This window comes from Zootoca vivipara, chromosome 6 (assembly GCF_963506605.1).
Source record: "Zootoca vivipara chromosome 6, rZooViv1.1, whole genome shotgun sequence".
Classification (NCBI taxonomy): Eukaryota; Metazoa; Chordata; class Lepidosauria; order Squamata; family Lacertidae; genus Zootoca; species Zootoca vivipara.
The window spans coordinates 84,302,680-84,316,589 of NC_083281.1; the positions used below are offsets into that span (position 1 = coordinate 84,302,680).

General features: G+C 47.8%; 1 protein-coding gene across 9 annotated transcripts in view; it reads right to left on the minus strand.

Moving 5' to 3' along the window:
* The window catches only part of CASZ1 (castor zinc finger 1), a 298,840-nt gene that overhangs the window by 16,633 nt on the left and 268,297 nt on the right, over positions 1-13,910 (minus strand). For all 9 annotated transcript variants that reach the window (XM_035120501.2, XM_060276240.1, XM_060276237.1 and 6 more), the window contains 7 exons: positions 12,152-12,324; positions 9,799-10,664; positions 8,389-8,530; positions 7,494-7,557; positions 5,690-5,853; positions 2,524-2,646; positions 952-1,281 (listed from right to left, as the gene is read on the minus strand). In XM_035120501.2, coding sequence (XP_034976392.2) covers positions 952-1,281; positions 2,524-2,646; positions 5,690-5,853; positions 7,494-7,557; positions 8,389-8,530; positions 9,799-10,664; positions 12,152-12,324 — 1,862 coding nt within the window. The remainder of the gene's footprint in view (positions 1-951; positions 1,282-2,523; positions 2,647-5,689; positions 5,854-7,493; positions 7,558-8,388; positions 8,531-9,798; positions 10,665-12,151; positions 12,325-13,910) is intronic.

Consider the following 13,910-nt stretch of genomic DNA (forward strand, 5'->3'; position numbering starts at 1 on the left):
GCTTAGTGTTCGTACACCTGCTTTGTATGCAGAAGGTCCGAGGTTCAATCCATGGGAACTCAAGCAAAAAGATTCAGGTGAGCAAGTGGTGGGACAGATCCCACTTGGCCTGAGACCTTGGAGAGCTACTGCCAGTCTGAGTAGATTATACTAAGCTAGATGGACCCATTGCAACAAAACAGCTTCCTTTGCTCCAATCCCTATTTTGTCCTAGAACCCATTTAAAACAAGGCAAGAGAAGGGAGAAGAACACAGAGCTTAAGAAAAGCTCAGCAGCTGGATCAGGCCAGTGGCCCATCTAGTCTAGCATCTTCTTACAGCAGGCAGCCAAATGCCCCAATGGGAAGCCCACAAACAAGACTAGAGTGCCAGAGCACTCCCCACTCCTGCAGTTTTCAGAAGTATACTGAGCCAGCACTGGAGGTATAACAAAACCATCAGGGCTATTAGACACTGACAGCCTTTTTCTCCTCAATGAATTTGTCTTTTAAAGCTATCTAGGTTTATGGCCATCACTGCTTCTTTTGGGAGCAAAAGGCAATACGGTGGTACCTCTAGTTATGAACTTAATTCGTTCTGGAGGTCTGTTCTTAACCTGAAACTGTTCTTAACCTGAGGTACCACTTTGGCAAATGGGGCCTCCTGCTGCTGCTTGCTGCCGCGTGATTTCTGTTCTCACCCTGAGGCAAAGTTCTTAACCTGAGGTACTACTTCTGGGATAGCAGAGTCTATAACCCGAAGTGTTTGTAACTCGAGGTGTTTGTAACCCAAGGTACCACTGTAGTGTCAGTGCTACCTGTGGAGACCCTGACTTTAAACGAGAGGGAGCAGATCTGGGATTACACTATGGTTGTGGAAGGGGAGCAGCAAGGATATGCTCTGTGGGAGAAAATGGCTCTTGGGGGGAAATGGACTGCCTCCCCCAGCCCTCCATTCTCCCCTTTAACTCACTTCTCCTGGAACTGGAGGAAGCCAGGTTTGACCTGAGGCTTTGCGTTCTCGAGGGAAGTCGTCGTCAAGGGGGACGTGGCCAGGTTAGGCACTGATGTGGGGATCTGAGAGATGGTGGAAGCCAGTTGTTTCCAGGCCAGGAGGGTGGGAGTGGAGGGCACAGTCACCGAGCTCGGGGTGGGCACATCTGGGGCAGAGGTGTTGGCCAGAGCAGCAGAAGAAGAAGCTGAGGGTGACGAAGGGGCTAAGGAAGCCTTGGTCTCAGCAGCGGTTGGGAAAGAGAATTCAGAGCTTCCTTTCACAGCTCCGCCATCTGTTCGGAAGTGGAAACTATGGAAAGAGGGGAGAAAGCAGTTAACATTAGGCTCGTACACTTTATACATGAAAATTGCTTTGCAGCCCACACCTTACCTCCCATTCTGATTAGTGCACCACACCCATGTTTCCAAAGTGTGGAAGTCAGTACCTCTCAGTAGATAAAAAGGGTTGTATGCAAGCCCAGTCCTACTCAGAGTAGACCCAGTAATGCTAAGGAACGTAACTTCATTTCAGTGGGTCTCCTCTGAGTGCAACTTAGTTCAACACAGCCAAAAGTTCTTTGTTTCCATTTGGACAATGGTTAAGCAACCTTTTCACTCTTCCATCCTTCCTCCTTTATTATCAGCCCCCCTTTTATAACCCCCCCCCAAACACCCAAGTTATGCCTGCTTTTTAAACTATGTTCAGTAATAGATTACTCTTTTATTTCTTTCTGGAGGTGGTGCTGGTGATTCCTGACCTCCAAGGTATCTTAAATCACGCTTTTTATTAATGTCCCAAAATCCTGAGCCATGTGAAACCCAAAGACGGAACATGGCAGCTGCCTTCAGAAGCCGTTCTAAAGCATAGTTTAGAATAGGCATGGGAGAATCTTCAGCTCTTCAGATGTTGCTGGATTCCAGCAACCATAAACCCTGATTATTGGATGTTCTGACGGGCTAATGGGCGTTGGAGTGCAGCAGCATCTAGAAAGTCTAAGGTTCCCCATCCCTGGTTTAGTGTGTCATGACAAAACCTAGATGAACCTTGAGCTCACTCACTTGGCCCCCTCATCTCCTCCAGCGCAGTTGGCAAGGAGGAATTCAGGCGCTTCCTCCTTCTGGTTTAGATTAACTGCAATTTGTTGTTTGGTCCAAACTGACATTGTGGCCTGCTTCAAACTAACTGAGCTTAACCACAGTTATGATTACTGTGTCAGAGGCGAGATTCAAACTGATGAACAGCTCAAGACTCTTAGCCACTGTGCTGCACTCACCAGGCAAAGGGAGGAAGTGTGCCATGTTCCCAACTAAAACAAAGTTCCAGATAGCAAAAGGAAGGCCAACACAATTACTTTCAACTGTGTGGGTCAACAACTGTGTTCACCCAGGACCATCTTTCCGAATCCTGCCAAGGCCACACACAGCTCCTGTAACCCCAAGGGTTGCCCCTCCAGCCTTTTAATCAAGAGTAATTTTAATTATTGTGTTGGGGGGGGGAGTAAGAATTGCATTGGAATTCATTGTGTGTTGGGTCTCTGGCTCATCCCCTTACTTAGCGTGCTTGATGGCTCCATCCAAGGTGCTGAAGAGGGCTCCACATTCTTCCACCACACAGTGGAAATGCACTTTATGAAGAAAGTCACACTGAGCATCGCAGAAGTCCTTGGTACCAAATCTGCCAAAATGAGACACACACACATATATATATATACCTTAACAGAGAGAAATGGGGAAACTGCCTTATTCTGAGCCAGACTACTGGTCCATCTACCTCAGTGCTGTGTGTAATCCCAAGGTTGCAGGTTCGATCCCTGTAAAGGACAGCTGCATATTACTGCATTGCAGGGGGTTGGACTATATGATCATCAGGGTCCCTTCCAACTCTCTTGATTCTATGACCCTCCAGAGTTTCAAGCAGGTGCCTTTTCCAACCCTAGCTGGAGATGCTGGGGACTGAACCAGCAAAAGCTGGTGGCCTCTTTGATGCTTTCCCACATATTGGGAGCAAGGCATACCTGCCAAAAAGGGCTCTTCCACAGCTGCCAGTTACGTTTGCTTAGCTAGACTTCTCAGTCGGCTTTGAACCAGGGAGACAAGGACACAAGCTTACACATGCCTAAACATAATGGCTTGGCTGATCAAACGGATACAGCGCGACAAAAGGGGGGAAATTCACTAGAGCAGGAGGAAATCAGGATATCATTCCATAGGAATGTCAATGTTTTAATTAACTGTTTGGCTTTGAATCGGTTGAATTTAAATACATTTACATATTGAAAAATAACACTGATGAAGGTGTCCTTTTTTAGGTCAGGGGGAGATCCTGAAAGAAGGAAATTTTCTTTTACTCGTGAGATAACTGAAATGTAGTCAGTGGACACTGGCACTTTGAAAAGAAAGGCCACCTCTAATACACTCGTCTCTATCACATTTGGAAAGGTGGAGTCTTTGACTGCTTTGAACCAATTTCAAGAAAAGAAGGGTTGAAGTGTTCCAAATATTATTGGTAACACACCATACCAAAATGGCTTAAAATAGTTCAAGGACCATTACTGTTGTACAAGGCAAAGATTTTCTTTTCTTTAAATTGACATTTTCAGTGGAGCAACATTAGTGTTTGATGCTATGGTCCCTTTTTTATCTGAATGAAAGCTCTTGTTAGTTTATCCAGTACTAACAGATAGCTAGATAGTTTGCCTTTCAGGATGAAAGACATCTGTAAATGTCTTTCTCTATCAAATCTGGCACTCTGAAGAGTACAGACGTGTTGATGGTTTGAAAATCGGGAGGGGGAGCCTTCCAGCCCCCACAAGTACTGATTTTTCTAAGAATTGTTTTGGGGGTGGCAAGGTGTTCATTAATGTAGCATATCTCTATGGAAAAGATATTCAACACCTAGAAGATCAAAGGAATGCTGAGAACAGCTTTGTGATTCTAGAAGAGTGCAACCCCTCTCTGGACAAGCTGGATTACTTTTTAGAAAAACATAGTTATAAACTGAGTGGAAGGAGGGAGGCAACGAATCTTGTCTCCTAAGTAAAGGCATTTTGATAGCGTGTCTCATATGTTCTCAAACTGGCTGGGGTGCAAGCAACAGCTTCTGGGGCACAAACAGGCTGAAGGATCATAAACAAAGGAGAATGAAAAATGACTGCCGCTATGGGTTTTTTTGGGTGTGTGTGTGCATGCAATGAGTCCTGCCGGGAAAGAGACCGGCTTGGTCTGAATTTATTTAATGTCTTGATTAGTAATCTGGGAAAAGGGAGTAAACAGCCAAGTTAATGAAATTTACAAATTATGCTAGTCTGGGAGGAGCTGGGAGCCCCAGAACGAGGGCAGAGAAATCATCAGGGGAAAGGAGCCTGCAGAAAGAATCGGGGCAACAACACTGATTCAAGGGAGAGAGACCTGCTGAGGAGCGAAGTGCACAGAACACACAGTAGGACCCAGGCTCAATTCATAGCACTGGTTTTGATTGCTAAGTCCATAAACTAGGGATGAAGAATATGCATCACTCCAGATGTAGTTGGACTCCCTCATCCCTGACCACTGGCCATGCTGGCTAGGGCTGATGGGAGCTGCAGCCTTAACAAAAACTGGAAGGGCCACAGGTGCCCCATCACCCCTGTTTTCATCAGTCTTAATAAAAGCCAGAGCAGCTACTCATGCAGAGACACTGCAGGGAGCTTTCTTTCCAAATGGGGTCCCACCTCCCATGAGCCTTGCATCCAGGGATGCGAATTCTGGGGCCCTCCCAATGTTGTCAGACTCTTAATTCCCACCATCCCTGACCACCAGCTATGCTGACTGTGGCTGATGGCAGTTGGAGTGTAACAACATTGGGAGGGTTGCAGGCTCATCATAAATTGGTTTCTCCCCCCCCCCCAATTTCTGAGCATCAGGAGGACTGGCTGCTCCCATCTGAACCTAGCTCTCAACTGAGATTGTATGCTGACATCCTTCACCTTAATAAATCAGGCCACAGCTAAAAAGGCCTCTTCAGTGGTGGCTCCTTCATTGCACAGCTCCCTCCACAGATATACTGACTTGGCACCTTCCTTACTCTCTTGTTCTATTTTAGGCTTTAATAGCAATTCATTTTATCTGTTTCAACTCCTCTTTTAGATATATTGGTTTTTCCGTCGTTTTTATGTAGTGCTTTACTTAATTTCTTTTCACCTTTCACTTGTTTAAAACTTTTTATGATTTTATTGTTTGGTTTTTTGTTTTCATATTTGTTGTAAACAGCTGTGATATATTTTTATGGTACAGCGGCATATAAACTTTTTTTAAATGAATGAATGAATGATGCATCTTCTGTCTGTATTCTATCATAGATAGTTAAATATGGTAAAATAAAATGTAAATGATTACAGCCTTGGAATTTAGATTTATGGTGGCTGTGACATTGTGCAACCTGTGCTGCTCAAACATCTAAATGCAGCAGAGACAGGGCTGAGGTGGTGACAGCCATCTTGAACTGCTGCAGGAACACAGGGAGGCTTATGTAATTATTTTTGACAATTTATATACCGCTTCATTACAACCATCTCCAAATGTTTGCTGAAATAAGAAGGTCTGTACGTGCAATACAGTACAGAAATGCCCAGCCTCAGCAGGGAGTGCCACAAAATTCCCGAACGGTTTTTAAGTGGGTAATGTTGGTACTATACCCATCCTCTCTACACCTTCTAACCTGGCTCAGAACCTGCCCTCACCTGCGCAAGTACATCTTCCAGGGCTCAGAGAGTTTCTCCTGGACAAGAGCCTTCACTGTCTTGCCCAGGTATTGCGTGGCATCACCTGAAGCTCCCAGAGGGCTGCCGTCAGCCTCCACCTTCAAGCCAAGAAGGTTGCCGAGGTTGGGGTTGGTCTGAGACATCTGTGGGGAGAAACCAGGTGTGGTATGTTAGGAGATAAATCCTGAGTTCATCTGAGATTATCCCCAAATAAGTTGTGGTTTGTCCTAAAAAGTAACGGAAAAGAACAGCCTTGGGGAGTGGAGTGAAGTGGAGCAAGGGAAGTCCAGGTCCAAATCCTACGGCAACTGTGTACTTGCTAGGGAAGCCTTCCACAACAAGACATTTTGGAGTACAACTTCCATCAGCCTCAGCCAGCACAAACACATGGGCCACTAGGTTGGGGAAGGAGACCCCTGGCAGTTGTTACGTAGGTCCCTGCCTTTCTATACTGGTTCCCAGAGCAGTGATGCTTCTCGGTGTAAGGTCTAATAATGAGTGGTTCCCTCACTACAAAACAGAATTATTCTCAGTTGTCAGTTATTTGGGAAGCAGTATTAATCTGCTGGGAGAAATCTGAAGAGGGCTTAAGATCAGATTCTGGAACCCACTTCTGCAGAATGAGTTCCTGGTGCTCTCTGGGGCTATAGTCAGGTTTTATCTACAGTCAGTAAACCAAACCAAACCAAACCGCTTTGAGTGCTCTGTGTGTGTGTGTGTGTGTAACGGTATATATGGTTTATGAAAGAAAAAACTCGCCAAATTCTGCGAGTTTCCTTCTTTGGGAAACGGGAAAAAACCCCTCTCACAATCCAAATCAGCAGGTGCTTTGACAGATTTAAAGAAGAGCTGAAAATACACAGTGGCACAGTCCAGCTTGATAATGTGCTAAAAGAACAACTGAAATCCTGATGAGAGAAGGAAATAAAAAGCTTTCTGGGATGGATGGACAAGGGAAGAGAGAGAGAGAGAGAGAGAGCATCAGACAAAGTCACATTGTCCTTTCTGGGGGGTTCCGTGCCCTGGCTAGATCTCACGCTCAGTGCTCAGGGGAAGAAAACAGGGATGCCTCGAAAACTCATCACGCAACAGGACACCGAAGGCTGGCTTTGAGGATACCCAGACTGCAGATGCAGCTGGCTACGGGGGGCACAATTAATCTAGCCAAAGTAGCATTTATCATGTAAAAGGGGAAAAATATATCTGTTGGGTGCATAATTATTCTCCCTTGCCCCAACTTAACAAAAGAATTATGCAGTTAAAAAAAACATTCCAGAGCAGTGGCATTCCAGGGTGCTGAAACGCATGGAATCAAAGATTCTGGCTCAAAACTTCAGGTATATCCTGCCCTCCCCCACGCTTGCCCTGCTTCCTACACTCAGAAAAACAACCACATGCCACCACCCTCAGAAAACTTTTACGGTAAATAAATAGAATTAATAACAGGAAACAAAAGAGGAATTGTCTGGTTTGGAAATTAAGAAACAAACCCCTTTCGGAGGCCTCCCGTTTCCAAAGGGATAGGAGGGTGGGGGGAGAGAGAAGAAGATGTCAGAGGCTGCGATATATTTCTTCAGCCAGTTCATTAAATTAATTCGTAAGCAGTGGCTCTGAAATTATACCCGATGAAAAATGGTCTCAAAATTTAAATGGTACAAACTCATCTTATTAGAGGCAAAACATTAAAAAACAAACGCGTCTCCCCCTCCCTCCCCACCTCGCCACCGTGGCTTTAATTTCTCTTGGTGGGGGGAATGAAAGGCCCTTGATGGATGGCTCTTACCTTATTCATAAGCGAGGATAAAAGAGATGAATTTGCCGAGACTGTGTGGCCATTTGATTCATTACTGGAACACACAAACCAACAGGGTTTAGTTAAGATGTGCATTGGTGAGGGCGGGGGGAATGACGACAACTGCAATTAATTCTCCTTTCAAACTGGGGTCCCCATCCTCACATTCCACCTGCTGGAGAAGGACGGATGAGGTGGAAGCCACACTCTCCAGCCAGCCAGGGTCAAGCTCACTGGCCTAACCAGTCCAGCACCTGAAGACTTGGCTGAGATGTAAGCGGGAGAGTGACAGTTCTTATGTCCAACAGCCAAGTTGTTGTCCTGCTCTTCACCGTTCAAACCCGCCCTGGTTCTGAGTTTTAACAGCACTCCAAGGAAATGAGTGAAGGGCGTCTGGATGCCAACTAGACCAACTCCAAACCTGCCACCTTCCAACTCTCATCACCCCCCCCCTCCAGCTGGGACAGCTGATGGGGGTTGTGGTCCAAAGCACAAGAAAGGGCACCAGGTTGGCAAACAGTGCCTTAAAGAAAGCCCATGGGAGCAGAGGGAGCTGGTTGCCCCGCACAATGCAACTCAGGCAAAACTCTGCTGGATTCATTCATACACTTAAAAAGGGTGAGGTGGAGTTTAAGGGTACGTGAGCCAGGCTTGGGGGCCACGGAAAAGCTGAACAAACGGGACTGTTGCACAGACTGCCGTCTCCAACGACCTTATTCCCAGCAGCAGGCCTGGCCACGTTTATCTTAACCGCTCTAGTCAGACTGAGAGGCTTCCGGTGATGCCCTCTTCCCCACCCATGCTCAACGCAGCAAGCTTTTAGGACATTGCCATGTTCCTCTTCGCCATCACCCAAATCTGTCACTGCAGAGCCTCCCTCTCTTACCCATGATCCTTCACACTCAGGTCCAAGCTGTGCTCCTGCAAGGAATCCTGGGTCACGGTGGACCCAGAGCCTGGATTCTCTGTAGCCTCCTGCTTAATCTGAGCTGGGTTAAACCGTCCAGGAGTGGTTGGTTGTCCGTTCCCTGCGTTTTAGAGAGAGGGAGAGAGGGGAGGAAAACCCACAAAGTTTTAAATAAGTAAATAAAGGAAGCCAACTGACAATAACGATCAAACAATATCAAATAATGTACAAGAAAGTTTTTTAAAAAACCAACAACGGCAACAGTAAGGTTGGAGAGAAAAGGAATGGCCTGAGTCTGCTGGTCAGCATTTATTGCCGGGTTGACGTGATCGGTTCTGACGTCCACCCCGGTGCGGAAATTCTTCCAAGTGATAATTATTGCAAAATTATGTCAAAGTTGTCCAGGCTACGGGCCCTTTAAAGGAGGAGGGCGGCAGGAGCGAGGTGGGAGATCTGATGCTCTGCGCAAACTGTCATAACTAATTTGCGGGGCTGCCTCTTAAGCGTTTATTAAAGACTCTGTTAATGCTGAGGCAATGTGGCAGCTTGAGACTGCTAGTCAAGCCCCCTTCCCATTCCCCAATCTCAACGTTGCCTTGGCGACCGCTCCGGCCTCCTCACTGAGCATGCCCAAAAGGAACGTCTGCGGTGTCAGGTCTATTGAAACTGACAGCCAATCAGATTGGTTCAAACTGCGCGACCTCTTCTGCCATCTTGCCTTGTCCCGGCCAGAGAGTGCAGCCGCCTGGCCTTTGGGTCTCTACTCCTCCTTGCCCCAAACTACGTTGGAAAAAAATCTAATTTAAAAAAAAATATATATATAATGAAATTGCCTCAAAAGAAGAAAAAAAGTAGGGGCAAACGTCCCATAAAGTTACGAAAACACATTAAATAAATAAAAAAAGAATGAGGCAGACACAGAGACAAGGATTAAAAGATGGCGGGGGGGGGGGGGAGTTGCTGACAGGAAGATGTCCGCCGGGCTTTCATCCACAATCCCCAAGTGACTAAAATATTAATCTACCCGGAGGCACTACAGCTGACGGTGAACTGCTTCACAGACAGCAAGTGGCATTTTATTTTTTAAAAAAGAGGAAAAATAGTTCCCTCAATGACCTCTCTCTTTCAGGAAAAATAAATGATTAAAAAACAAAAACAAAACAGGTTTCTGAAAACTTTCTGCACAGCACTGGCCTTCTGGTGCCCAGGAAGGACAAAACAGCATCTCCTGCCTCCCCAGCTGACAAGTTGAATCTGACCTCAACAATGGTGACAGAAGAGTGTCTTTCACCACACCTGAGAGTGGCAGGCCGGCTTAAGAGGGGCAGAACAATATCCTGGCTGGACAAATAACTCCCCTCGTTCAACCAGGAGGGCCAACAAACTCACCTGCCTCCACAGCCACAGAGGGCTTAAGTGCTGCAGCAGCCAGCCTGGCCATCATTGGTGAAATCAGGCCTTTGCTGGCGGAGATCCTCTCCATGATGGATGCTGCTGGAGTTGGGGAAGAGGTGACCGCTGCCTCGCTGGAACCTGAGATGGCCTGGGAAGAAGGGGAGCTGGCAGACGGCGCTGGGTTGGTGCCGGAAGCGCTGGCGGCTATCAAGCTGGCGGAGCCGGCGGGCAGCGGGGTGGCGACCCGGCTGGGGAGGATAGGGAAGTAAGAGCCCGCCGTTCCGGGAAGTGCTGCGTTGGAGAGTGCCAGCGCCAAAGGGATATTGCTTGGGAGGGCTTGGGAGAGTAGGCCGGGGATCTTCGAAGCCGTCGGCATGTTGTTGGGTTTGCTGGAGGCCTGCGAGGCCGAGAGCTCTGCCGCCGAGGAGGGTGCTCCCGGGACGACCAGGGAGATGGAAGACTGCTGACTGGTGGGGGAGGCACTCAGGCTGGAGTTCTTAGAGCTCATGGCGGAGAAATCAATGAGGTCGTCATTGCTGGACTCCTCCTGCTCGTTGTCCTTGGCCCCCAGGAGGGAGGCGGGCAGGCCCAGCACGCCCGAGCTGCGGATGTGGCGGCGCTCATGCTTGCGCTTGTGGGAGGTCATCTGGCTGGTGGAGGTGAAGGTGAAGCCACAGCCGGGCCGGATGCAGTGGAAGTGGTTGGTGGCCTTGCTGTAGACGCAGCCTTCGTACTTGCACTCCTCGTACTTGTAGAACTTCTTGAAACCGTCCTTGGCATAGGCGTCGTCCTTGATGTGGTAGCTCTTGTGCTTCTCAATGTCGCACTTGTTCTTGAAGGTGAAAGTGCAACCAGGACGCCTGTGAGGTGCGACAGGGGGAGCGGAGGATCAGGCATAGAACAGGGCAGGCATTCCTATACCTGAGCAGAAGTACTACGTAGAGCAGTTCGATCTCCACCCGCTACCCCAGATCTTGGCTTCATTTTGGAAACCACTGTGCCAAACTACACAGATAGCAACCAGGGTTAAGGAGCTAAGCTCACCATTGCTCTCACAGGAACATGGGAAGATGCTTTATACTGAATCAGACCATTGGTCCAGTGAGATCAGTACTGTCAGCGCAGGGAGGTAGCGGCACTCCAGGGTTCCAGATGGGAGACATTCCCAGCCCTACCTGGGGATGCTTCTGGGGATTGGAACCAGGTCTTTCTGCATGCAAAGCAGATGCTCTGCCATGGAGCTACCCTTCAGGTTCAAGTGATACGCCTCAAATACAAGGAGGTCTGAACTAAGCCTTGGTATAAGAGAGATTCTTGGTTTGTAACTAGATCTACCTCCCCGCCACCATATTTTCATTCTTGGCTTTTCCTTTGTTCTCTCACTTTCTGGTATACGATTTGCCTTTTTAACATGAATTAATATTTTTGCAAAATGTTCCTGTCTCTGGTACTTTATGCCTAGATTTTTTTAAAAAAAATCGGAGTCCCAGCCACATGTACATTTCTGTTACTTGGGGACAGGAGAATGAAATGGTTAGGTTGTAGCCAATGCTAATCCTACTCAGAGTAGACCCACTGAAGTTAATGGACAGGACCAGCTGAGCGTTATTGATTTCAGTTGGTCTTCTCTTTGGAGGACTTAGCTGGAGACAACCCACAAACTGTGTTTGTGAATGAGCTGCCATAGCTAGGAATATTCATATTACTCCATGGGTCATACTCAAGTGGTGTACATCAGGAATGAAGAACCAGTGGCCCTCCAGATGTTGTTGGACTCCAACTCAATTCAGTCCAGTTGTTGTTAGACTCTGGGCTCAATTCAAAGTGTTGGTTTTGACCTATAAAGCCATAGGCGGCTCAGGACCCAAGTACCTCAACAACTGCTTCTCTCCACATGAACTGACTTGGACCCTGCAAATGTCATCTAAGGCTCTTCTCTGTGTGTCCTCTCTGACACACACGGCTAACATTCTCCTTCCCCCCCCCAACAAACACTCTGTGAGGTGAGTGGGGCTGAGAGACTTCAAAGAAGTGGACTAGCCCAAGGTCACCCAGCAGCTGCATGTGGAGGAGCGGAGGTGCGAATCGGTTCACCAGATTACGAATCTACTGCTCTTAACCACTACACCACACTGGCTCTGTCTTTCTTTGGACCAGCATGTCATTTAGGTTTTTCTTGGTTGTGTTTGTTGTAAACAAGAGCTGCCATTACCGTTGGTCAGCATGACCAACTGTCATGGATGATAGCAACTGTAACTCAACACGTAGCCCTGAAGGGCACCAGGCTAGAGCAGAGTGATGCCCCCAGGGTAACCTGAACACTTTCCCCCTTTTGCAGAGAGCCCACCTGCAATGGAAGTGAGTGGTCTTCTGCCCGTAGAACTGGCAGTCCACTGTGCCACAGTCCTCCGTGGCCCGAAACCGCTGGAATCCATCATTGATGAGCTGGGTGTTCTTCTTGTGGAAGTTCTCATGGGTCATTACGTCGGAAGTGCTGGTATAGACTTTGTTACAGCCCACCTGGTGCAAAGGAACAATCAGGAGGTGGGGTGAAGGTTGGGCAAATGAAAGAAAGTGTGACATATAAGCTCACCTGAGAGACGTTGCTGGGGAGAGAGCAGAGAGTTTATAAAGGACAGGAGCATCTCCACCTGGGAGAAATACCATGACTTCTGAAACTTTCCTGCCTGGCAGCAGAGCAAAAGGGGCAGATATTTGCTCCAGCTACACTTACTTAGGGGATGGGGGTGACAGAGAGTAGGACATGGGAAGCTGCCTTATATTGTGCCAGGCTATTTACCAGCCTAGGCCAGTATTGCCTACTCTGACTGGCAGCAGCTCTCCAGGGTCTCAGGCAGAGTGAGGTCTTCCATATCATCTTTTTAACTGGAGATGACTGGGATGGAGCCTGGGGTCTTCTTCCTGAAAAGGACGTGTTCTAGCTACAGGGTCCCTCTCCCAAAATAGCAAGTGGGGAAGAGGAGGAAACAGTCCTAAAATTATGGCCTATCCCACTTAAGGTAGAGGAGTTGGAAGGTCAGGCTGGCAGCCTCTGGATCAACCTGGTCAGCTTCCAGCAAGTGGGTCTGCTTCCACAGTCCAAGGTGAGCCAGCATGCCAGCCGCTTAACGTAACAGCAATATGTAACAGAGACAGGCACGTGTGATAGTTGTGCAGGAGACAGTATGCCTCTAAATCCCAGCTGCTGGAAATTACAAGAGTTGTTGCTGCACTCAAGCGTTGCCTGTGGCCTTCCCCTTGGGGCGTCTGGTTAGCCACTGTGAGAATGGCCAGTGAATGATCAGCGCAGGAGATTTGGCCACCCTATCAAGTTGGCCACGGGGAAGGAACACCCTTTGTCATCTGCTTTGCTATAAACCTACAGGCGTGATGTGTGTGTGTGTGTGTGTTGGGAATGGAATGCTGAAACCCCACCTCCTCCCTCGGCTGTTCCTGGGCAAAGTGAGCTAATTTGCCATATTGAGTAAAATTCCAGTGGAATCTGACAATGCCACTGTGCCCGCCAAGAGTGCTTTCGCCCTCCCCACCACCTTCTGTATGTCATGTGCCAACGCCTGCACCATCTCAGAAATGAAGCAAATCAAAACAGCCTTCCTGTCTCCCACCCCCACACCAGCCCCATACTCCTGGTTTGGTTCAGCTTGGGTTGATTCAAAGAGTCAATAACAAAACATCTAGAAAACACCAGGGGGTGGGGTGGGGGCGGAGGGGAGAGAGAGAGAGATCCGAACATGGGCTTCCTTGCACAGTGACAACTTGAAAGAAGACAGACCCGGCCGTGGTGTTAAAAGGCAAAAATTAACAAAAAACTCCTCATGAATAATTTGCAATGGGGCTCTTTGTGCTAAAGCATGAAAAATGTCCATTGGTATAAACAACTAACTGAATTTTGTCCATGCCAATTATGGACATAAAGGTGAGGGGGGGGGGAGAGGAGAGGGCCAGGCGCAAATATGGCTGTTTAAGAGATATTTGCTCGAATTGGGAACTCGTCCTGTTCCAAGGCCTTTTCTTCTTAACATGGGCATTGGCTTCGGGCAACCCTTTCTACCCATTCCCACAGAACTCCTTCCGCACAAATGGTT